This window comes from Mytilus edulis, chromosome 8 (assembly GCF_963676685.1).
Source record: "Mytilus edulis chromosome 8, xbMytEdul2.2, whole genome shotgun sequence".
NCBI classification, from domain to species: domain Eukaryota; kingdom Metazoa; phylum Mollusca; class Bivalvia; order Mytilida; family Mytilidae; genus Mytilus; species Mytilus edulis.
The window spans coordinates 28,512,229-28,540,169 of record NC_092351.1 but is presented as its reverse complement, the minus strand read 5'-3'; the positions used below and the strand labels follow the sequence as shown (position 1 = coordinate 28,540,169).

The window sequence follows — 27,941 nt, the reverse complement described above, 5'->3', positions numbered from 1 at the left end:
ACCAGACGCGCGTTTCGTCTACAAAAGACTCATCAGTAACGCTCGAATCGAAAAATGTTAAAAAGGCCAAATAAAGTACAAAACTACGCACAGCAGAAAAAAAAAATATCAAACAAAATATTTATAAGTATAAGGAGTATAATACAGAAAAAATTATCCTGACAGATTTCAGAAATATGTAAACACTTGTTTTGTATTTGAAAATAGTTGTGGCTAAATAAAATATCAACATTTTCTTACAATTTAAAAAAATCTTTTAAACCTGTTAATTTCTCAAATCAATCGATGACATTAGACTATGCAGCTAGTCGAAATTAAATAACTCAAGCTTTCTTATAATTTTTATCTTTATGACAAAGAGGAAATATCAGAGTAAACGACAATACTAATGCTTTCATAATGAATCAACAGGTAAAGAAAGAACTGTTTCACTTCTCGTTATCATTTTTCTAGTCGAAATCTAGACCGCAATCTATTAAAACTGATCATATGAGAAAAGTGTAGTCTTCTAGGTTTAGTAGCAGTTTTCTCGTTATTTGACGATACACTGTCTATAGAGGATCTATCAGAATCACTATGGATACCACTGTCACAATCATGGTCTGATGAATGTTTGTTTGTTGTTTTGTTGTGGTTAATATCATGTTTGTAGTCTATGTCGTTTCTATGACGAAAATTACATTGTCTTTTCGAACATAGAATATGTTGTTCTCTTTCGTCTAAAAACACATCAGTATATAGGTTATGACTAGATTTTATAGAATTGGTTGTTTCATGACCATTACAAGTATGAGTTCTTGTAGGATCGTTACAACTAACGTCTTCAACAAGTCTTTCTTCACGATTGTTAACTTCATCATGACCGTTCGAAGAAAGTTTTTCCGAAGGGCTTAACGCCATGTCTGTGTCATGTTCTGTGTCTGAATGGTAATAGCATCTGGTCGTTTTGTGCTTTCCGCGGCTACAAGATTCCTTGACTAGAACATAGAACAAACTACCGTCATTTTGCACATATCGAGTCCAATGATCTTCGACGCTGCTGTAATTTGGAAAACAAAATGATTAAGGTTAGATACTCAATTTTAAATGTACAAAATATTATGAATGTGGTCAGTATTTCATTGAATGATAATCTTCTAATTATTTTATAAGAATAAATCTGAATCAGAAATTAATTATCATGATGTTTTATGCTTAAACATACGCTTTTTAAAGATGAAACTAGATTGTCTGTTTGTCATATGCAGTCGGATAGACTACAGACTGTCAATAATGTACTGATCGTGTAGTTTTGCCTATCTTTTGTATTACAAAGAATTGCTAAAATAAAAAGCACAAATATTCAATACTAGTAACTAAATTTTGATAAAAAAAAAAGTGCATATGAACTTTATTCTTAATGATATTTTGAATTAGTGGTTACTAAATGTTTAGTACCTGTGTGATAAAATACTTCTAATACCATCAAAATCATCCAGGTCATTACGTCGTCGACAATTAGATATTGGGGTTTTTAATCCAAACATACTTTGTCTACATTGACCATCGTCCCTCTCTGTAGAATTCTTCCGTGTTTGGGGTATCAACACGGTCATTTCAAATAGAACTCTGAGTAGCGTAGTTGAATCTGAAACAAAACACAACATTTTTATAATTCAAGAATGCATGTAGAGAAGATTGAATGTATGATTGCCAAAGAGATAAGAGCAACAATATTGTAAAAATAGAAAGGATTGACAGTACAATATATCAGAAGACAAGATCACCGTTTATGTTATTCAAATGACGAAGTAAAAAAAAAATACTATAATCATATAAATAATTTGCTTCAAATGTAATGCTTCCATGAAACATTTTTTATCTACCGAAAGCAAAGCGTTTCATTCGCTAAAGCAATGTAAAATTTAGTCGAACACATTCAGTCATATTATAATCTTAGTCTAAATAAAGATTTAAACGAATTCCACTTGGTATCTAATATAAAAGTATGTTGTTTCGCTAACGAGCAAACTGTAGTTTCCATTTTTCTTTTTGTCATTTAGAAGATTATATTTCAACAAAAGCCTTATTGTTAATGGGTATTTAAAGCAGCCAATTACATCAATTATATGCGATATGCAATCCGACCCACTGGATTTTATTTAAGAAACGTTTATCATAAATAGACACAAATAATACAACATCATACTTAAAAAATGAACTATTTTTTTTCTTATAATAGAATTTTTGTTCTTGCTTTTAATTGTACCTATGCATATATGTTATTTTTGGATAAATGAATTTAAATACAAGTAAATATCATGTTGGTATAAACAGTAATAAGTTGTTTGTATATGTGTACTCAACATTAAAAAAAAGTATATCATGCTATTGGAATGTAACAAGGGACAGACAGTTAGCTGTTTTTAGTTCTTGGTTTTAGAAAAGACATTTTTTTTCAAATACCCAATATAAAAATATTTGCAGACAGAATTTCTTTTTTTAATAATTCACAATGATCTGTTTGCTATCTGCTCACATTTTATCGACAAAAATATTGCCTTCTTGAGTGTTGTTGTAAGCATGAAACTTAGGAACTTCTCGTTGATATTTTTTCGGTTGTATGATCAGAAAAGAAAGGAAAACGAATGGACGAATAGGAGATGAACCTCTCAATAAATACCTTCATATAAATTTAGGAAGTTGTGGTGTGGATAACTGATTTTGATATTTTTAGCGTGTAAGATAAATGGCCAAATTGGATTTTAAAGAACTGTTCTGTTCTTATTTCAGAAAATTATTTTTGACTGTATTAACAATTACTACCCTTCTTCCATTCTGTGTTATATTTATAAAATTGTCTTTTGAATTGATCGATGTCAAATCAAGACAGCATCTATGTTGTGAAACTAAGAACCCTGTTTTTGTTCTATTGTAAGTGTGAACATTAATAAAAAGGGGACTCTTACATCAGTAAAAATAACGATAAGAAAGTACCCATACGTCAAAATGGTGAGTATGGTCAGTATGTGGTCTTTTTATAACAGTCAAATTGATATGAATTTATCACGTCAAATAAATTATCTAAAGAGGAATCCGTACTTGTCTTCATAATGTTAAAACGGAATGTAATTTATATTTAGACTATAAAATTCAAATATAAATTCAATAAAAATATTTCACGATTAATTAAGCAATCAAGATTTTCTGTTTTCCACAAAAAATAACTTTATAAATAAATTTAATGGCAACATGTATATTGTGACAACTTAAATAACAAAAGACTAAACAACAGTACCGAAAAACACAACAGAGATAACAAAAGACTGAACATCACAAACCCAATCAAAACCCGAGATGATCTCAGGTGTATCGGAAGGGAAAGAAGATCCTGTTCCACATGTGGCACCCGTCGTGTTGCTTTTGTTATTACACACACAGTGACAAGTATTATTAGGTTAGTCGCAATCGGGAAAAAGACAACATGTTAGCATGTTAATCATATAAATGAAGAGTTTGTTTCAGGGAAAGAGGGAGACTGCAACTGAAAACGTGAAGTTGTGTAAAGTAAATCGGAATGGCATTTGATCAATATTAATTCGGATTAAATTTTTTTTTGATCAGTTGACAAGATTAAACACTTGATAGATCGACGTAGTCAAAATTTACCATACGGCCTTCAACAATGAGCAAAACCCAGTCAGTTATAATAAAAAACCGACAGGTCAAAATGTGAAACAATTCAAACGAAAAAACAAACCCCAACGGTATGATTATTGACAAAACAATAAACGAAAAAAGATACAACAGACAGCAAACAACGATTACCACTGAATTACGGGCAGAATCAATTTGCGCCAATTGCAGTTTTGAAAAGGTATTAATTGCGCCACTCTCTTTTATTTTGATGGTTTGAATTGCGCCAATAAATGAAATGAAATTGCGCCACATTTACCTGTAAATATTTTTTACCTATATCATAACTGTACATGTTTTACCTATTATATCATACATGTACTGTACTATAGCTAAACTTTCCACTTAAGATGTATCTGAACACTCATAAAATTCAAGAAAACTCAACCTAAAAATCAAGCAGAATTTCACAGAATATTGGATGATTTTGGTGGTGTAAAGCGGGATAATGTTATTAGGATGAGAGGCTAATTTAAGATTTCTGTGTCAAAAGATTTTTTTTGTGATGGTACCTTTATAAATGTTGTCCAAAATACTTTAAACAACTTTAAAATATACATGGCTTTAAGAATGGACATTATATTCCCTTGTTGCCGTCAAAATCAGAAGGTTGTTACAGAAAAATGATTAAAATTTATGTGTACAATGTAGAAAAAATCGCTGATTACGTGTTATCAACATACATGTAAAGGATAATGTGTTGTTTCCTCCTCCTGTATGGGCAGAGATTCCTTCAAATAACAGAAGAACCAATAACGGTCCTGAATCATTTCAAATAAAAATAAATAAAATTAGCGCAATTAGATGATTATTTTATTGGCGCAAATGATACATCGAGTTTTGAAAATTAGGTGGCGCAAAAGAAGTATTGGCGCAATTAAGTTGTGGCGCAAATGAGTTACTTTTTGGCGCAAAAAGATATCGCCCTGAATTACACATAATTGTTTGTTACCACAATGCCTAAGCTATTAAAGGAAGTTGAAAATAATATTGATGCTATTTGATATTATAAAGAATCGATATAAAGTATTACCCCACCGAATTATACATTGTTGTTATTGTAATAATCTTGTATAAATTTCATATCTTTTTAATTGTATTTCAATGTCTTACCTGAAATAAAGTATTACTTCCTAAAGTCACGTGACATTGTGTTTATCATTTAAACTTATCAATAATTTTAAATGCCTTCCAAATGAATATATAGTGAAAACACTCATTAGAAACTGCACGTGGGGAAAATTTTATTTGTTAAGCATCCAATCAAATTTAAGAACATGGTGTTAAGCAGCAAGTCGTTACTTTAAAGATAAATATTTCAGATGTCCTAAACAAATTAAAAAGAGATCGAAATTTTAAACGTAATCATTCGTTCGCGTTTTTCACCAGGGACTGTTCATACACACGCTACTTTGTAATTTAACATCATTTGATAAATTGAAAACAATTGTTGCTTTTTCCTGCTCGGGTAGAATCTACTTGAATCTTAAGATGGTTGCTCAATTCGCAACACAACAGAAAGAAACTTTAAGTATTGTGGAAAAAACCCACGTTATTACGAATTATCGTCAAGTGTTTAACTGAACGAGTTTACAAATGTAATCGTACATGGGAATACAAGGAGTGATGCTTAGATAGTTGTTTGTATCAAACTCAAGTAAATTAAAAGTACTAAACTCCCTTGACACCATTTTCGAGTATGGTCTTTGGAAACAATGATCGTCCGTCGGAAAGGGATAAATAACTAAACCGTGTTATGAGAGAGACACATATCTTGCATGTTAAAGACATCCTTGCAGATTTCGAAAAAGAGCAGTCTAATGCCGCTACAAGGCAGCACTCGCTCTCGCAAAGTAGAAAGATATATTAATATAAGTTGCAATAACTTGTTTCCCAATCCACTATTAATAAATATGTTTAATCTAAATATGAAAATGAAAATATGGAGAAATTCTATCACCGAATATGTACACATACCAACATGACAAGTAATGATTAAAGTTTCAAAAGATATTTGTTATTTCTAGCAAGGGAGTGTCAGTTTTATATTATATGAAGGTATAATATATTGAGATCATCCAAGATACAGAGAGACAAATATGAGAGTAATAAAAATTATAAAAACCACACAAATTCCAATCAACGTGAAACTAGGTGTGTTGAAAGGGTTCGCACGCAACTCCTGCAATTTACGGATAACCAGTTGTACAATATTCAGCTTCAAATTATGGATACATATAATCAAACATAGTCGTACGATAGATGTAATTAACTAATAAAAGATGCACTAAAATACTCAAAAATAAAAATAAATAAAAAAATAAACTAAAAGATTACTAAAACGACGAACGAACGAAAACAAAACAAAACAAAAACACGAACTAACAAACATATAAAACAAAAACACAGCACAGCACAACACAGCACGTAAATCATTATAATTACTTCTACTGAGTAATAATGTAAAAGTGCAGAACATGACTGTACATAGTACAGTATATTTTAGACAAAATACATTCAACACGCCCCCTCCCCTCGCCCCTAAAATAATTAGAAGAAGAAAAGAGTGAATGGTTTAAATAACATTTCGAAAATTGGAATTGAAACAAATTGAAATAAAGGCAACAGTAGTATAACGTTGTTCGAAATTCATTAATCATTAATGTACAGAACATTTCAAGAAAAAATGGTGGGTTGAACTTGGTTCTGTGGCTAGCCAAACCTCCCGTGTTTATGGCAATGTTAAATAAAACATTAAAATGACAACATTACATGACAGGTCTACAATACAAATAAATGGGAGAACATACAGGATAAAGAAACACACAAATAAACATTACAATAGAACATTACGACAATCTTAATAGACGCAACGTTAGATATTGCTACTACCACGAAAAATAGCGTTAAGTAAATATTTGACAGGAATTTTTTTTATAGCAATGCTGAAATGAATATTTCAAATTATACATGCAAATAAAGATTGTTTCTTACATTTTCACATTATGATAAGAGAAAGAATAAAAATATAATATTCATAGGCTTAGGAAGACACAGATTATCCGAAAAACGTTTACTTAACGTTGTCCCATGTAACAATTAACATGCAAACTCGGGACATAAAACTCGCACAATTCGCGAAATGTTCACTCAACTCTTCGAAATTTTGCATGAACATTCTATGACGTGATATATTTCAGTATTGGTTAACATGGCTGTCTCCATTTAAAATTTGCATACATATTTTCAAAAGAATATGATGTACGGAAATGTCCCATCGGAAATTTAATTTGGAAACTTCAAACATTTCAGTTCAAAAATAAAATTTTGACAGAAAATTCATTAAATTGTAAGCACGATCGTTTTGTACTAAGTGTAAGCTTCCAAAATTCGAATTGAAAAATAAATTGAGCTACATATTCAATTCAAAACGATAGATTTGCAATGTCTTGCGGAAATGTCCGAGTTAAACTTTCATGCCTTCACAAAACGTTTATTTCGTGAAGATTATTTTTCGGCTTTGATAATCATACCAATAAAAAGTACTTTTAAAGTTGGAGTTGGTACACCAAATAGCATAAGGATTACAGGGTTATCTATAAAAAATACGGATTAATGAAAATGTCTTGCAAGTTTGTCCGTTATCATAATTTGACGTCGCCAGAAGCGTTATGCTAGCTATAGGGACGGCATAAACTGCATTCGCTTGTTCCTTCCTCCACTAAATATATATGTCCTGCTTTCAACAAAACGAAATGATGCACATATTACAAAAATACACATCTATAAGACGATCAAAAAGTAAGAAAACTTCAGTATCATAACTATAAGCTATTGTATGTTGCTGCTTGAATAAAATCATACTCGGGTTGAATATATAATGCAGCAATATTCCTCCAAAAACACATAATTACTAGCAGTAAAATTGCATTTCCTATGTTAATTATAAAATCATATTGGATTGGATTCTCACGTACGGCATTTACACTTGTGTGTTATACATTGCATTTACCAAAAAAGGAAAGCAGGAATAATTCACCGTTTCAGAATCTATTGCATTCTGGGTAATATTTTCAAAAATGTACACCGAAACGTCGTGATTGGTTGAAAACGTCCAAAACAATGGAAATTCAACCAATGTCGTGACGTTATTTTCACTTAGGGGTACGAACAATGAAATTACCCATGATGCTTTAGATTCTGAAACGGCCAATTAGATAGTGTGCGTTTTCAATTTAACGTCATTTTTCTGTTACACTAAATGGTAGCAATATCTGACGTTGCGTCACTAGTTATTAAAAATACCAGGCTTATAATTAAATACACCAGACGCGTGTTTCGTTTACATGAGACTCATCAGTGACGTCCAGGCCAAAATAACAAAGAAAGCAAAACAAAGATGAAAGCATTGACCAAAAATTCCAGCAAATAGTGCCAAATACGGCTACGGTTATCTGTCCGGGATAAGAAAATTCTAAGTATTTAGAAGAATTCATACTTTTGCAAACAGTAAATTTATAAAAATGACTATATAATAGATATACATGTTAACACCGAAGTGGTGACTAACTACAGAATAAAAACCGATAAACATTGCAGGGATCCAATATGTATACATCCCCCCAAAGAATTAATAATAGGTTTTCAACTTTCCACATCTTAAAACATTTGTTTCGTTTCTTTATCATTTATGATAACAAACCATGAATACGAAATACAAGTATACAAACCTACTTGTATGCATAAAAGGATATTTTTGTAGTGACAAATGATGAGTTCATGAATATTGATAATAATCTAGTATTTACTTACTAAATTTGTTAAATCAACCTATTTTTTTGTTTACTTTGAAAATGGAATTGTTTGGAATACAATGAAAAGTAAATATGTATTCATAACGGATACAGAACATTAACACATATAAACTAGTTTAAATGTAACAAGATATTTACCTAACAATTTTAGAAAATGGACAAGTAAACAATAAATACAAGGTTGACTTATATTTCAATGGACTGCAATAACAAAAGCATAATGAAGTTCTCCCACCCAGATAATTTAGAACAAATATTGAACCTTTCTACAAATAACCAATACGGTTATAACCTATTATCAAAAGGTGATTATACGTTTTTCTGGTTAGTTTTGTTCAATCGTACCTTTATTGGTTAAGTTTAAAATTGCTGGTTATTCTGTTAATATGTACTTTGCAAGATGGTAAAATATTGAAGAATAAATATAGCTGTCATGACAGTTTGTTTTTAGAATTTGAATCGTATATCGAATCAATTTGTTTATAAAGAATGTTTTACTTCTTTTAAATGCAAGAATACGGCGTAAAGAATCCTATATTTAGTAATAAATGTTCTAACATTTTAAAATTAAGCAAAATGGAGCCAACCTAAAAGAATCAAATATTATAAACTTAATATAGAAAACGGCTCTCGATTGAATTCATGAATGAGAAAAGAACGAAATTATATTGTGACATATATAAACCAAAACAAACTTAATGAATAACAATGCCTTTATTGTAATTTTGTAGCGTAACTCACAGGCTCTAGCGGATATCATAGCATATAGTGTTGTAAGTGAAATTGTTTAAATGAGTTCAGAAAAGAAGTATATTCATAAAACTCATACCAATTAGAAAGCACTACGATTTAAGTTTATGGATAAACAATTTGTAATTACCACGAAAACAAAGATATTGAATATTCATAAACGCATAATTACTGTACACAGATCAAAAAGACACTTTCGTAAAAATCAATTATTTTGATATTAACATATTTTTCGTAATTTGTAGACCATAGACTAGTACATCATAAACTTTTTCAAATTAAAACATTGAATAATTATCCATAATTATAAGCAATTCCCAGCCTTATATTTCTAATCAAACGACATCTGGTATGCACGATTTTAACTCGCAAGGCATACTTTTTTTAATGACAACATTAAAAGAAATGAATTTCCCTGTCGTCATCAATAAGACAAATTCCTAACATATTTAAATTTCGTTATATAACTAGAAAAAACCTCCATGAGAGCATGCCCAAGTTTTAGTGCGATTCCTGTTGATCAGTCTTAAGTTTACGATGTAATTATGTTTGTCGATATTTCATTTTTACAGAGGATGACCTTGAGGTCACTCCGATGTATTGTTATCGCTTAAATTTCCGTCATTCATAAATAATAGTCAAATTAGTTTTGGGTTTTCAACACCAGTGAAAAAAGTGCATTTTCATACTTGCGATTTCTGTTCTCCGGTTGTACGATGTTTCAACAAAATATGGAATCATTTCAGTTGTTGATTTAGTGGTGAAAATTTTACTGAATTATATCTTAATAAATACGATTTTATATGTTTAATTCGTGTTTCAGAAAGAGGTCAGGTGCTCTTGTTCATTCATAAAATATCGTTCATTCATAAATTTATCGTAAAATAAAAATCACTACACAGGTTATACGTGTAGTGTAAATGACCACCTGTAATCTAAAAATAGCGGTCTCACTAATAACGACAAGAAGAATTTTAGCGACAAGAAGCGTCAAGAACGGACAAGAAGAATAAATTAAGCGACAAGAAGACTATTTAGCGACATGAAAACTTCTCGTATCGCATGAGGATGACACATATCAAATGAACAATTATGTGTGGGACTTAGTTTTAAGAAATGATGTCAAGGTAACACTATGAAAATATTTTTATAAAAATAAGTTATTTTATTTCTGTCCCATTTTTCAACATTAGCGTCTCGAAAGGTGAAATGTTTTAACTGAATGGTTAATTTAAATTAATTATGAAAATTGTTAAAATTAAATAAATAAAAGTAATTATTGCCCAGTTACAAACACTACCAGGGGATAATCCATAATTACCCCTAACTTTAGCATGGTAAACTTGTTGTCTCCTTGTGAAATATAAAACATATTAAAAATGATTTCCTGCTTAAGTCTTTTATTGATATAAAGTCAAAACCTTCTTGCTTTTCACTAGACAACCATGTCCTGTCAGGTTTAATTCTTATATATGTAGATGAAAAATAAAAGTCCCCAAAACATTAACATGGCAGCAATTGCTTTTACAGCCTTTAAGGCTTTGATTTTTTTTTACAGAAGAGTGTCCACCATACACTTGCACTGCACTATAATAATAGTAGAATAGAATTATCATATACAAATAGATGAAAATTAGATATACATGCAATCGTAATATTAATAATATATATAACAACAAACCAGTGTATTCTCTACGACAATTATTATATAAGTATAATAGTCCAAGTTATACTGATTTCTTCAAGTTGCACTACAATATAATAGTTATTGCTGTGAGGTTGGATTTCCTGTCATTTATTCATCATCCAAGCACGAACTTGTATCAGAAAAAAAATATCTCTGTAAATTAACCCAAGTTTCAGGTATAGAGATGTGATCTGTTTCTGTGACATGTGCTTTTGACCATCCACAAGAACCTGCGGTCATCCGATGTTCAGTACTTCAGTACTTTGATTTTTTTTGTCATGGTACCTTCTTTAGCTTTTACTTCATTGTTTGTTTAATGCGTTTTGTATGTGGGGACCTTTTTATGGTAAGAATGTAGTAAACAGATTACACTAAAAATGATCAAAATTAAATTATCAAGATGAAAAACAGCACCGACGTTAGTGGTCCTGATCAACTTCGTAAATATTATTTTGACATGCACATATCGTGCTTCATTTCATTAATTTGTGAATCCTATAACTCCCATTTATAAGCGTAAAGTATAGCCTGATGCCATTAAATTAGGTGCACTTGTTTTAGACGGATAAGTTCTAGTTTTTCGGGTAAATATAACCAAAATAAAAGTGCTACCATTACCTCCCCTCAAGCTGGTGAATATGTCCATAGTACTAAGATCAAGATTTGTTTTCTGTAGAATGTTTATCTTTTTAAAAAGTACGTTGCAGATCTCGTCATCAAATAGATTCGAAGCTAACCTATCATTGCAGAATTACTTGTACACCCCTTTGCTTTCAAATCACAATAAAAAATATCCGCCTCTAAACTCATTTTCATTACTTATAGAAACATTGCAAAATTGTTCTTGGATCTTTGTGAAGCGAAAAGAGAATAAAAGGAGTTAAATTTCTTAAAACTAAAATAACATTCGTACTAGCATATATTATGTATTTCTTCCCGGACCTAAATATTTTCATTTTATACACAGGAACTGATAAAAAAAAATGAAAAAAAAAACCAGCACGAGCAAGGCATTACGATATTTGAATAAACAACATTTCTGTGTCGATCTCGTGTTGTTAGGCGTGGTAGTAGTGGATAAATTAGGTGATATTGGTGTAACTTATGTGATGTTAAATTATTTTGTTCGCAGTTCATTTAAATCTGGGCCTCTCTTGATGCTTTATGTATTTTTTATGAGCATCGATTCAGTTTCAATTTCCCTTTTCGAATCATTTAAGTTAATTATAAAGTCTTCAAAATCTTTGTACTTTTACGTTTGACATCATTTATAATTAATCGAACAAGATTTAGTGCATCATAATTTCTTTCTAAATATACATCTGATGTCGACAATTAAAAAGTAATTATTTGATTCAAATGACAAATTGAAGTCTATTTGTATGCATGAATTCATTGACAAGCTATCATAAATGTTTTGCTGATAATTCAATTATAAATTGTTTCGTCATAAATGTAATACAGAATTGAGAATGGAAATGGGGAATATGCCAAAGATATGTAACAACCCGACAAAAGAGCAGATAACAGACGAAGGTCACCAATGGTAATGCAATATATATATCATTATTCAATTATTACCCAACGTGAAAGATAAGGCTTGATTTCTAAAATGATTGACATATAACAGAAACAACAAGAAAAAAGAACGAAAATGTGACATGGTTGCCAAGACGAGACAAGACAAGACAATTTATTCTAACTTAGGTACACGTATGGTGCTAAAAGAGGATAACGGTTATACATTAACAATTAAATAAATACTTATACATTTACAAGCAAGACACGAAATAAATAAATAAGTAATATCATACAATAAAATTGAAATATACCATATTTGGTTGATTTGTTTGCAAAATTCTTAATTGCAACGTGGATAGGAAGTTATTGTATGATGTTTTGAATTAAGAAAATATTTTTTCAATGTCTTAGAAACATGCACAGTTTTGTTAGCACTGGCACGTCACAGTGTCATAATAGACCAGTAAACACTTGGGAAGGATTTTTTGTGTAATATGCAGGTATATACCTTTCTTTTAAAGACATAATTTGTTCATTGGAACATACAAAAAAAATAATGTTATTCGTCACCAATTGTAATGGAATCACAGTGACAGCATATCCGATTTCTCTTGGTGTATTTTTCCACCGACCAACTTATATAATGATTTTGATATTTAAAAATCTAAATTTACTGTAGATGTATCGATCTGCCACTTTAATATTGAGTAAATATGGCTCTAAACAAAACATTGTTTTGTATGATGAGTTTGTCATATCAGCAGATAGACTCTGTCCGAATTGGTCAACCAATCTCTGTTTTTTTTCTTTTTTAATATCCGAACTTTTGATAGCACCCTGTGCATTCCAGGCAAAAGAAAACCCTGTATCATTAAAAATTTGTTTCAGGGAAGATAGCCATTTAAATGAGTATTGGCCTGAGTTATGTAAGTTATACATTAACTGGTACAAAATCCCAGATAATTTGTTACTACCGCTTTGCACTAGCCTTGAACAAAAGCATAGTAATTTAGTTTTGATATTAATTTTTAATGGGAATCTGCCAGTTTCCCCATATACCATATAATTTGGTGTTGTTGATCTTACATTCAAGACTCTTTTTAGAAAACTTAAGTGCACCTTTTCAAACATGTCAGCATTTTCATGACCCAAAATGTCCGACCCATAAATCAAAATTGGAGCGACAAGACAATCAAATAGTCGAAACTGGAGATCTTAAGGAATGTTAAATTACATTTTTTGACTTATAGTATAATGCATACAGTGCTTTTTGTGATTGCTCACCCCAGTTTTGTCTTTGATAAATTAGAATTACAATTGTATCTTATTAATAATCCCAGGTAATTATAAATGTCGATGAGCTGTAACTTCTCGCCCCTTAACATGAATCTCATATTTCTTTTACGCTTCGCCTTTTCAAACACCATTACTTTTGTCTTATCAATATTTACATTTAGTTTCCAGTCAGCACAGTATTAATTAATTTAAAACTTGTTTAACATTATTTGTAAATCGTTAGCTAATTCTGCCAATAATATTGTATCATCATCATAAAATAACAAGAAAATTCGAATATACATGCCTAGTTCATTTAGACAGTATTCATTTACCTTTTCTAAACCTGTTACACCAAGCTGAATAAAATAGCTTTCAAGATCATTAAGGAACAGAGAAAAAAGAAAGGGTGATAAGTTTTCACCCTACCTAACTCCAACTTCGCACGGAAAGAAATTTGAACAACTCGAGTTATGTCTTACACATGATTTGACATTAGAATAGAGGTTATAAATAAAGTGAAACATTGTGCCTGTTATGTTACTAGAAATAAGCTTTTGCCACAGTCCTACCCTCCACACAGTATCAAAGGCTTTCTTAAAATCTACAAATGTACATAATAAACGCTTTCCAGAGAGTAAGTAAAGTTGAATAAAACAGTATAAACTTAATATATTATCAAGTGTGGAGTGACTTTTCCAAAATCCCACATTTTGAAAGTTATTCAATTTTTTGTGCAAACTTGTCTAGTCTGTTAATTAAAATTGAGAATGGAAATAGGGAATGTGTCAAAGAGACAACAACCCGACCAAATAAAAAACAACAGCAGAGGGTCACCAACAGGTCTTCAATGTAGCGAGAAATTCCCGCACCCGGAGGCGTCCTTCAGCTGGCCCCTTAGTATAGCTGTAAATACGTTACCTAAACATGATACAAGTGTAATACCTTGATACGAGTCTAGATCTTTACGGACTCCCTTATTCTTATAACTGGAATTAATTATTCCCATTGACCAGATTTCGGGTATACTCCCTGTGTCGAATACAAAATTGAACAATTTCACGTAAAGCGGTAAACATACAGACATAGAATTTTTAATAAACTCGTTTCTTATTCCATCATATTCAGCGGCTTTGTTATTTTTTAAATTCTTAATATGACTTTGATAATTTCTTCCTCGGTGGGACAACTCTCCACAAAAGACTAAATGACACAAAAATCAACAACTACTATAGGTCACAATACGGCCATCAACGAAGTTCGGTTGTATCAATTTTTAAATGACTTTAAACAAAATGTAATGAATTTTTATACAGAAGAGTAGCCAAAACCCAACAAACCCAACAAATTTTAACCCAAACAAAACCCAACAATACCCAACAATTTTAAAGCCCAATAATAAACTATGTAAGTAAAGGAAATAAACAACTTTGCTTTAAATGATGAAAGGTCCAGGTCCGTTTGAAATTTGAAGGGTAGGGTCCTCTATAAGAAAACAATGATCGTTTGTCAATCATCAGTGTAAATAATGGTAGTCCTTGATTATTTATAATTCTAGAATGAAAAAGTACTCTCCAAGAAAAACTATGTTCCGGACCTTGGACCAACACTAATTTGAACCCTTGATAAATCTAATTCGTAAAAATGTTGAACGACACTATGCTGTTTAAGTTGAAGATAATTTTTAATCAGTACATTTTGTTAAAACGTTGTGGTACATTTTTACATCAGAGGCCCCTGAGGGGCCTCGGGTGTATTGCCATCGCCTACTTTTCAATTCGCGCAAAGATCAAAGAGATGCATATATAATTAGTTTTGGAATAATAACCGACATTATAGACCCGCGGACCTATATAGTGCAGAATAAAATTCCGTATCACTTCTTTTAAATTCATGTTTTCAATGGATACTCAGTTTTTTTAATTTTTCTTAATGCAAAATTTATAATATGAAAATGTTTTGTCGTTAGAAATATTTGTATTTTAATCAAACGATCTTCAATATCAAAAAATTGTTGTTGCGGATGAATACCACGAGTGCGCAAGAGGACAAGAGCGAGTGTGTAGAAAATCGAGAGGAAATCAATTCACACATTTATACACAGAAAGGTAATTATATTTCAATTATTTGATTTGGAGTAACCTTTTTAAACCGTTTGTAGCATATATTTGTCTATAATATTAACGTAGCAAAACCAGGAAAATTTAATCTGTCATATTAAATATTAAAATAAATTATCAGGTCACGTCCCCCGCAGCCATTTTGAAAATACCAGCAGATTGGGTAGGAGTAACAAGAACCTTCAAGGCCTTTAAAGGTAAGGTTACTATTTGTGTATTTTTTGTAACAACAATTTGTTTTTATAAAGATCTCAACAATTTTTTGAGTTAAATTTCTTTTCTTCGTAAATAACAAGTAGATTGATCACTTGGACACACACACGGAACTATTTTCTGTTTTTTAAGATACTGTTTCGGATTTTCGCTCCCCGACTTAGTTTGTTGCATTCAATATGTCCCCTTGACTGGAAAATACGCGGAATTTGTAATGGCTCTGACTATGTCTATGTAAGTAATTCTAATATATAATTATTGGTTGAATTTATTGTTTGATAATATTCAGAGAAGACTTTTCTTCTTCCTATAAAGTTGGACTCTTTTTGAGTGTATAAAGACTCTTGCTCGTAAAATCAAGAGTCTTACTTTACACTGAAATGTCAGAATTTGGGTTAATCACATTTACTGAATTACTATAGATATATTGGGAGAAACCTTACAGTTTTGGAGATATAAATATAGATTAACTGTCCTGTTTTTTAAGTCTTCCTTAGCTTGTATAGTATTGTATTATTTTGACCATATATGACATGTATCGCCAAAATTATATGATAATTTGATGACATACTTGTGCTTATCATTCTCTACAGCATTATTTAATTTAAATGTGTAACCATATCCATGTCAAATTTTAGTAACTTATATTAGACATTTGTTCACACATACATGCATATGTGCATATGAAAACTTGAATTGAGCAAATATGATTAGTTATATCTATGAGAAATACAATCAGTTAACTTTATCTATGAGCACCCATGAGATCTTAAATTGAGCAAATATGATCAGTTATATGTTGAGTAAAATTTGAGCTAGATCTACTCAATTGAGTTAGATATATATCAATATTGAGACTAATCTAAATGGTTATTTGAGCACACATGAGCCTATTTATACTATTGAGAGCAATATTGGGATACTGCATGAGCAAACTAAGCAAATCTTTATTGAGACAAACCTATGAGCGCTATATTTTTAAATTTGTTCTTGACAATTTTTTGTTTATTTTAAAAAAAAATATAGGGACAACAGAGTTGGTGTATGTGGGTTCAATTCCCACCCTAGGCATTCATTTATATTGGCTGGTGCAAAGCGGGCAGTTTAGCTTAGTGGCCCCACACTGACTCTGTTGTTCATATGTTACTTAATAAAATTAGGCGGCATCGTTCAGGTCTTGCCATCTTTATTTTTCTATTCGAAAATCAGACACAACAAAACCATTGAATAATTGTGAAAATTATACCACAGATAACTATGGTAAAACTTTAATTGTTTTTGGCATAATTAAACTTGGCTGCCATCCAAGATCTAAAACGTTTTTATATTGATGAATATATATATCAGATTTGGATTCTTTTGGTTACAAAACATTTTGGATGGTACATGTAGGTAGCGGCCAAATCTTTATTCCTAAAGGCTTAAAGCTTTCAGGTCTGAAAATTGCCCAAAATCATCACATTTTGACAAATTTGGAACATAAAATGTACTTTTATGAAAAGAACTGATTTATTGAGAGTTAAGACTTTTGAAATAGACCCAAATTACGAACCAAATTGAGAACTTTTTGGAGTTTTATATAGTTTAGGCTATTTTGGGCAATAAGTGAAACTTGTCCTTTGAATCAGTGGTTTCACAATAACCATAATATACTAAGTATCTGTTAAAAGATAGCTCTTTCACAGTACATTGTTAAACTTAAAGATAAATATATACCGACAATGACCAATATTAATGATGGAATGAGATTATACATGTATATATACTGTTTTATATTGTTACATGTACATACATAAATGAAAATTAAAACCAAATTGTTGTCATTATTCATAAAAAAAGAAAAGGGAGGTATGATTGGTATAAATCAGACACCAGCTCTAGACAAAATGATGAAAAAGAAATAAAGCTTATAACCATACAACATTTTTACAATCAGAAAAAAACTATACATAAATCAGTTAGAAATAGCCATGAAATGTCAAATGTTAAACAATATATACAAGAAAACTAATGGCCACATCAATGTATAATCGGGAAATCAAGATATACACCAAAAAATTACAAGGCCTGTTTTACAGGTTTCTTACAAAGGACCGACACATTCATATGGTAGTTGTGTTCTATATGTATAGTGCAAAATGTTCTCATTGCTAAACCAGTGGTATCCAAAGTATTAAATCCAGAACAAAGTAAAAAAAACCTAACAGTTGAAAAACTATCCAAATGTTGTGATATTCAATTAACAAAAATACCATCATTAGCAAATGGCTATCTACATATAATACATTGTAATATTTACAATGAACCATTTAATAATTAAAAACCAATTGTTCAAAGAACAATTGAAGGTCTTTCCACAAGTGAAGATCTATTTTATTATCAAAATATTAAAAATCAATCTAAAATGTCAGTTCCTATGGCTTTATAATATATAAATATGAATTTAAAGCAAAGGTCAAAATCTAGAACGTGCAAATTACCTATGACCTTGACCTCAATTTCAAGGTCATAAACCAAGGATCTCAAATCAAAAGACCCTAGGTCTTTATTATGTATGGTTAATGAGTTATATGACTTTACGCATAATTCTAAATATAAGATGGGCAAAAACTCCTATTTATTGTTTATGCACCCTTTCAACAAAAATTTATAAGTAACGGCATGTTGCAACTAACAATTTAGTGAAAATAAGATGTAGATATGTTATAAGGTTTTGAAAATAAGTAAAAATAAGCCAAAATAAAAAATATAGATGTGACCTTGACCCTTGACCTTAACTTAATTTTCATTTTTTTTGGACCAAGGATCTCAAATTAAAAGACCCTAGGTCTCTATCACTTATGGTTTACCAGTTAGAAATGCAAATCACTTAAGTATATCAAATACATAAGGGGGAATAACTCTCATATGGAGTATCAGGATAGCTTCGGTTAAAACTAAACTCCGAATCCTGAAGATGTAACGAGCAATTTGGTAAAATAAATTTGTCGTAATCTTTTACGGTTGCGAAGGAGTAGTGGCCACAAGAAAACAGTGTTTGGGGAGATAACTCTTACTGCGCGGTTGTCAATTTTAAAGCGTATAAACTATACGATATCATATTCCAAATATCTAAGCGACATCTTCTGAAACAACAAAATTACGCAAGAAAAAAAATTAGGCGGAAGAAAAAAAAAATAATAATCAGAACAAAATCAATAGGTCTTTCCACGGAAAGGTGGAAAGACCTAATTAGAAAACAGAACCTACAATGTACATGTATAGCTGCTTATTTAAAAAAAAATATAATGGATAAATGATTGACTGTGTTACAATAAAACCAAGATACAAATGTAACTCAGTGAAGCTATTTATGAACATTTAAAGAGTTTGTGTTGACTGCAACAAAAATCTAGAATAAGGGATAGTAATCTTGCTGTGTTAACATCCATTTAATTAGCAATTGATCCAAAAGCTAAATGTTTCAGAAAAAAGACCTGGATACTACATGTACAAACATTGTTAATTAATGCCACTTGTAGAGCAGGATCTGCTTACCCATCCAGAGCACTGAGATCACCTGTTTTGGTGGGGTTCGTGTTGCTCAGTCTTTAGTTTTCTATGTTGTTTCTAGTGTACTTTTATTTGTATGCATGTCTTTTTCAGTTTTAGTCATGGAATTGTAAGTTTATTTTCCATTTATGAGTTTGCTGTTCATCTGGTATCTTTAGCCCCAAAGTTTCCCCTGGGTCAATTATTTTTTTCGCCACCTCTTTCGCCAAAAAAATATATTTTTCCCCACTTTATTTTTTAATTAGCCACAATATTACAATTTATCTGTTTTGATATGATTGTCTTAAACCTCTTTTTCATAGTTCAGTGAGTGACTATATAGCTACTTGAAGAATTGTTTGCTATGTTGATTCTCTATTATAAGTTATACGCTAACGATTTTTGTATGTGTGCAACTATATGGTCATAATGCCAATCTAACAGTTCTCATTTGACCAAGTAATCATTGATAATTCACAAAGTTAAGTTTCCTAGTTCAAGTCAGTATCTCAGATATGATAGCATATTATATTTAATATTTGTACTATATTGTATGGTGAACATATCTGTCTGGTAGGTATAATATAAACACCTGTCATTTATCAATAATTCAACACAACTTGAGGTCCTCTGATGTTCAGTACTTCAGTACTTTGATTAAAACTGAAAAATAAAATCTTTGCTAACCAGGTGGAGTTTATTCCAGTATAATCGGATATTAACAAGACTATATTCCATACAATATCAATTTCAATGTTTTATTTAATTTGTCTTGAATATTATTGTAATGTTGAAAAAACATATTTTTGTGTTGAGCCTTTTCTCACATTAAATTTGATAAAAAAAAACTATGTGTTAATCAAATTGGATTTGGTTATTGCTGGAATCGACCATATTTGTAATAACGAAACTGACATCTCAGAATTATAATTTTCAGATTATAACCCTCTTTTCGTTTACCGAACCCCAAGTGTAAATGGGGGAAAATATAAGGTAACCCCATTGATTCTTCCTCCGACCGACAGTAACAAGTGGGTCCGTTGGGATGTGCGGCTACGTCCAGTCAGAATGGAGATGTTAAATTCGATGTCACGTGTTATGAGAGTGACCGGATCTTTGCACGTTTATACCTCCTGTAACAACTCTTCGGAATCCGTAGTAGGCCTGTTGCAAGTCTTAATTTCAGTACCTATCCAATATGCCGACCTTCATCCCGGACGGCCTCTATTACAAGATCAAACTATTGTTTAATATCAATTTGTTCTTGTCCTGAACATGCATGAACTATTTGCCACTGGACGTTAAGCAACCAACAATCAATCAATCAATCAATCATTTATCGACACAAGACACATTATTCTAAAAGGAATGAAGCATCCTTCAGCTAGTTACTATATACTATTTGCGATTTTAGGGACTACACAACATATCTTAAACTTGTTTATCAACCTTGATTAATGTTTTGCTGTTAATAGATATATATTTACTTTGTGTTTGTTTTATTTAATGTTTTTATAGTCTTGGATACAAGTCATTTTCTCTCTCATTCTCTCTAGTATCTATTCAAATGAATAGCAATTCGTTTTAAAACTGAAATTTTGACCTACTGCATGACTGAACTATTTACAACAGCGGAATTTCTATCTTATATGTGAGAACATTTAAAGAAACAAAAAAAAACATGTTAATTGATGTTATAATGCAAGGGTCGATTAAAATCTCATCGGTCTCTATTTAAGCATTCCAACACATTGTCGTATACTTGAAAATTGACTTTTACATATCAAGATTTCCCGCATCAAGTTTCAAAGGAAAACATTTGATACATGTAATTATATAGTTACCAATATAACTTAAACGTCTTGTAAAAACACATTGACGGAAACCAAAATCTATTGAGCAAGACCTAACGACAAAAGATAAACAAATTGTATCGTCAGCAATTATAGCAAATATATCTATTCCCCCTAACTTTCTATTTCTTATTCTTTGGTCTATTAATTTGACTTGAGAATTTTCCTCGTGATTTATCCGGGTCCTTTACTGTACATATAACATAGGAAGAGTAGCTAACATGACAACATATGCACACTACTTGTATTTAATTAATTTGTTCATAATTTTTTTGCTTTTTTTTTTTTAGTTTTTAAGTCGGTCGTTGCATAGTTATACAGTTAGACGTGTAGAAACTTATCGCAAAGCTGATAGGTAAATATACAATATGGGGAACGAGTATATTATACAATTATAGCCTTTGTATGAGGTCGATACAAGGATATATTGACCTGAAAGAAGTATATTTACCGAAGACGAAGTCCGAGGTCGATATATCCTGTATTGACCTCATACATAGGCTATAATTGTTATATTATTAATTTTCAATCATATTTGTATCAAAATAGTAATTTGATTTTGTTGGAATTTTATAGACATCATATTGTCTCCTAGACAATGAAAACTTATTCATTGTTATTTCATTTACTTTTTTTTTTTTTTTTTTTTTACATCTTATGTATTCTAAGATTTTTTGTCTTCAAATAATCGATCATAGATATTGTTTTTATAGAACTTTACTCAATATCATAAAATTCATTACATGACGTCACAAAGTATATATCGGTTTTTAGATATTCTAAAAATAACCGTGCAATATGCTTTTGCTGTCCACCGTTTTCTATCTACCTTCGAAAATATAGTTTAACATGTGACTATCCCTGGACGAATCAAATTAGTTAAAATATACGAATTAATAATATAATAGTTTATTTTACTGCCTTGTTATCATCAATTAATACGCGAACATTATATAAATATTCATGATAATTTTCATTAAAAAAAAAAGAAACATTGACTAGAACATTGCTAGTGCTGGAACTTCTCACCTCCGGAGGACCTTGTCTTCGGTGGGATTAATTTGTGTTTCACAATCTGAATGTTTCTTTGTAGTATTTCTTGACCTTCTTTCTTTCAGCAAAAAAGGAATTACAAATAACATAACGTTTGTGGGTTTTTTTTTATAAATGGATTATTGAAAATATGTTGACATAGCTTTAGAAAAGTTTGTTACAAGACTGGTATTTTGATCTAAGCACGCTTCAAAGAGACTAAAATAGATTAATAAGGAAAAGTTTACATGAAGTGATAAATATACCAAATTGTAAGTACAAGACATATCAAGTTCAGCGGGAGATACTGTACTCTCCGTCCTATCATAGCATTGACATGACTAAAAATTATCGACTATTGTAATTATTTTTCTTAACACTATATATAAGTCTTGCCAGTAAAGATATCTTAGATACAGTTTGAAGGGCGATAATTAAACAGGTGAAAGACACTGATAAATCACGATTTTTTTTCATTTGCAATGGAGTACGGATTTACACCTCTCAGCATTGAATGCTATCAACATTGTTAACAGGGACCTCACAGTGTTGTTTAATCCACAACACTTGGGGTAAAAACTTATGTACAAAAAAAGGAAATGGTATTATTCATTTTTTAATTTGACGGATAGTAATCCTACCGTACGCGTTATTTCGTTTTTGTTGCATTTTACGGTGTTCCGATATATATAGATTCCACCACTGCATCGAGTGTAATACGATATTTATCCACTCGAGACAGTTAAATTTTCAATTTTAAAGTCCGAGCCGCCTCGGCGAGGACTTTAAAATTAATAATTTAACTGTCGAGAGTGGATAAATATCGTATTACACGAGATTTGGTGGTGGAATCTGTTTCTCTAATGATTTTCTAACATTATGCAGGCAAACTTATTCCTTCTTTTCGAATGATCTGCAAAAAGATGTGTTCTTTCTATGTGACGTCGTCAGGCATGGTCGCCTTTTTTCATGTCGTCACAATAGGAAATTCAGAAGACAGCAAGAAAATTCGACGTCACAATCGGATTTTAACCAATGAAGAACTGAGATCAAACGAACCACACGTTGATTAAATTTTTTTATACAATGGGTGCAGAAAGGGATAAATTGACGAAGAATTAGAGAAATTTGAATACATGCTCTTCTAGGTTTTTAATACCAATTGTTAACTCTGTCGTTTTGCATGTAGTAAAATTTAATTTGGCTTTCAATCTATCTAGATAATATACAAAATGTTATACAATACAAGTCTTGTACACTTCATGTAAAGAATAAACATTTGGAAACGAGCAAAAAACGTTCCGTGTAGTAAGCTATAAAAGGTGCCTGGATAACAAATTGTGGAAAAAAAAGTAAATCAAAGAGCTGAAAGCTCTGAAGAAAAATGACGCCACTGTCTCTAATATTGGGATAGTTTTTATGCAAGTCTTGATTTTCACATACCGTAATTAGTTTAACAATGCAACATGTCTCGTAAGCATATAATTGATATTCGTATATGTGTGTGTGTGAAGTGAAGGTGCCAACTGGCTGGGTTTTTTTTAAGACAAATGAATAGGTCAAGACTACCTGAATTGTACAAATAAATACCGTAGAAAGGCTTCTATATTTCTCACTGGTACATAGGCTGAATCCGGGTCCGTTCGCGCCCATTCACGTTTGCGCCAACTCATGTTCGCCCCCTTTCACTTTCACACCCTACATGTTCGTAACTAATCTTAATTGGTTTTGTGTTTAATAACTCTGTAAGCAAGTGTTTTCTTATAAGTATAATTGTCATTGTCTCAAAATAAAGTGAGACAGCATTTTTTTTTTTTGTGTTGAATAAATCTTAATCATGTTTTGGATAGCGTATTGTTAAAGATAATAATAATCCTTTCTAAATAAAGTGGTATTTTGTCAACGTTTTATTTAGCGTTGAATAACTCTTAATCATGTTTTGGTCAGTGTATTGCTATACTTTGTTTCATTGACCTCTTTCATAATGAAGTGAGATTCTGACTAATTTTTTTTCTGTGTGTTTAATTTTATCATGTTTTGGTTATAATAGTGGATTGCTATATTTTGGTTCCTATATTTTATTGTTTCAGATCAAAGGGCTTAAAAACAATTATCTTTTGTGTTTTCCTTTAAAATCTTCAATGTTTTACTCATACCAAGCTATAAATACATTCAGTATTTACACCAAAGCAATTTAAAACAACAATCATGATTTTCCAATTATTCAACTTGAATTTGAATTAAAATTGGGCGCGAATGAGTAGAGTGCGAACGGACCTTGGGTGTGAACGTGCGAGGTGCGAAAGTGTATTGGGCGCAAACAGACCTGATACCACATAGTCTGAACCCCCTTCTCCCACAAAATATGAAGTAAATTAAAAACAAATTGTTCAGAGAACAATTGAAGTCTTTCCACTAGAAAAGATCTATTTTTATATTGAAATATGAAAAATCAGTTTAAAATGTTAGTTTCTTATGGCTTTATGACGTCCTATTAACCTATGACCTTGACCTCAATTTCAAGGTCACAAACCATGGACCTTGAATCAAAATATCCTAGGTCTTTAATATGTTTGGTTAATGAGTTTTACCACTTGACGCGTAATTTTAAATGTAAGATGGACAAAAACTCCCTTTTATTGTATGCGCAGCCTTTCAACCAAAATATACAAGTAAGGACATGTAAAATTATTTGTCAAAATGTCATACGGTATTTGAAAAGAAGTGAAAATAAGCCAAAATCAAAATTTATAATATGACCTTGACCTTTGACATTGACCTCATTTTCATTTTAAGTACCAATGACCTCATGAAGACCCTAGGTCTCTATCAGTTATGGTTTACCAGTTGAAAATTCATATTGCTTGAATCAAATGAAAAAGGGGGAATAACTCTCATATGGAGTCCCCATAGAGCTATGGTTCAAACGAATATTCTTATCCTTAATATGTAACGAGCAATTTGGTAAAATAAAATCTTTTACGGTTACGAAGGAGAGGTGGCCACAAGAAAAACAGTGTTTGGGGAGATAACTCTTACAACGTAATGTATTTTGTTATAATTACATTTGATATATGTTTCATTATAATACTAACTGCACATCACATGTTATTCCTCAAGCAATTGCATCACTCAATAAAACTTTTCATTCATGATAACACGTGGTCCCACAATAAAGTGCACAGATGAATTGAATAAAAAAGTTATAAAATTCGTGTTTTCATGATCCTAGCTAAAAAAAGTAGTTATAAGTATTGAATGTTTCTTTTTGTAACCTCATAGGGTTGCAAAAGCATTGACCGTTTGCACATTTTTAGAATGTAGCGCTTACGCTTACGCGCTTCATACAAAAAGTACTTCGGTCAACGCTTTTACACCTCAATGAATTTACAAAAAAAAAACATTCAATACTTAAATGCAGTTGTAAATTTTTAAAGCAAAAAGAGTTAATACTAACTTTCACTTTTTTGGATGTTCATGTACATTTTGTATGTATTTATTTTTCTCAACTACATGAATTTTTTGGTGTATTTTTAATGATATATATGAGTAGTCAAAATAATTATTACGTCTGGCAAGGCTTTTTAAATTTTATTCTGGGACACCTTCCTATGACCACAAGGCTATGTTAATTTTTTTCTGGGACGCCTTCTTAGGAAGCCTTCCTACGAACGTCTTAGGAAGGCGTCCCAGAAAAAAATAAAATAGCCTTGTCAGACGTCATTATTATTTGGACTAATACATGAGATATTGGATATTTTTATGCATTATTTAACCAGTTGAGTCTTTTACAGAATTGTTTGTTTACTGCTGTTTAAACATTACTGAAAAAAAAACACCTTAAATTTGCTAATTATTTGGCATGAAAGTTTGATTTATTGAAAGGGACTCATAGTTTTCCATTTAATTTTAATAATTGTCTAATGGTTAAAACAATAGCTTCGTTGTTTACTTTTATACACAACAACATATTCACTTTGGTTTCGTTGTTTACCTAATATTCACTATGTGGTAACAGTTATTAATTAATTGAATAGAAAATATTATAATAAATATTATTGGAAGCCGAATTGACGTCAAATAGGTGCCGATTTGACTTGAAGCCAATTTAACCAGGTGCCGACTTGACTTGTACGTTTCAATTCCTCTGCGATCGTTTGCGGTATTTTCTTGAGAAAACCTATTTTCCATCATCAAAGAGAAGAAGAAACTGCTTGAAATGATTCCCGAACGCTTCGTGATTGTTAAAATAAGTTTAATTCACTCAAAAAACAATTTTAAAACTTGCGATGTTTAATTCTGTATTCTGTTTAAACAGGAAGTTTCAAAAGCACGTGTAAAAGAAGAAATTAACCGGTGAGCGTGGAAATCCGTACATAACATATATCACTATAGTACGACTTTTAAAGCAAAACAGTTTCATCCTTTTGTAAAACAGTCTTTAATATACCTATCACATTAATGTTTGAAGGGTCTTAAGCTTATTCAAACCATATAAGTCGGTATGAAACACCAAAACGGAATGATAATAACCGATTACGTTTTGTAGTTTACAAAATTCTGGACTGGTTCCTGTCAAACTACAACACTTTGTTCGACTGTAGTGGTATACAAACAGAAACCAGTTAGTTTGTAAACTGGTTCCTGGCTGATTACTACACAATGCTCATGCATAATGATAAGGAACACAAGCACATTCCAGTTTGTATTGAAATTAGTAAATACGAAACCAAGCGCGGTAGGCAGAGAAATCAGGTCGGCAGTTATGGAACAATGACTGCGTCATTTTCCAAAAAACACAAATACCGAAGTCTTAGGAAAATTAAAAAACCGGATAATACTTTATCAAATGGCAAGAGCTTAAACACATCATACGTATGTAAAACAACTGTCATATTCCTGACTTGGCACAGTCCGTTCTATTAAGTAGAAAATGGTGGAGTAAACATAAGAATCGGTTAGACAGAGTTTGGTTACTTTTACACGTTATATCTCTTTACTCGAGATCTTATTCTGATGGCTGTCTTGCCAAGTTATCTACATCCACACCTGATGTTTATTTATGTTGTCTATGTTCAAAAATGCATTATCTGGTGTCAAGACATTCTACAAAGACTGTCATACGACTTTCAAAGACAAAGTAGAACATGTTAAACAAAATATAATCACTATCTTTGTCTACTTAGGTAACTGCTTTGTGCATGTAAAACTAAATAAAGAAGAAAAAGAAAAAATATAAAGTTCTTACCTGTATATAAACTCTATTTCCCCAGTAAAACTGTTTACATTGAGAAGGTTGTACAACAAAAAGACGTTACTATTATGAACTGCAATAAGTATATACAAGAATGTTGGGTATATTAACACAAGACTTCCAGCAGTGAAATTTCGCTTTCATACCATCATAATAGAATGGTTAATGTTATAAAAGGTAAAAATCTTGATCATTTATGTCAACCTTCTCTTGTAT

At 31.1% G+C, this 27,941-nt stretch overlaps 1 protein-coding gene across 2 annotated transcripts; it reads right to left on the bottom strand.

Moving 5' to 3' along the window:
* Positions 1-329: 329 nt before the first annotated feature.
* LOC139486959 (uncharacterized) lies at positions 330-27,941 on the bottom strand. 2 transcript variants are annotated; one of them, XM_071271999.1, is made up of 3 exons: positions 27,720-27,941; positions 1,438-1,627; positions 330-1,039 (listed from the first exon to the last, which is right to left on the bottom strand). In XM_071271999.1, exons 2-3 carry the CDS (start codon positions 1,593-1,595, stop codon positions 442-444), a joined length of 756 nt encoding a protein of 251 aa, XP_071128100.1. In that variant the 5' UTR covers positions 1,596-1,627; positions 27,720-27,941; the 3' UTR covers positions 330-441. The 2 variants fall into 2 exon arrangements, with proteins under 2 accessions (XP_071128100.1, XP_071128099.1); XM_071271998.1 differs by lacking the exon at positions 27,720-27,941 and adding an exon at positions 4,789-4,836.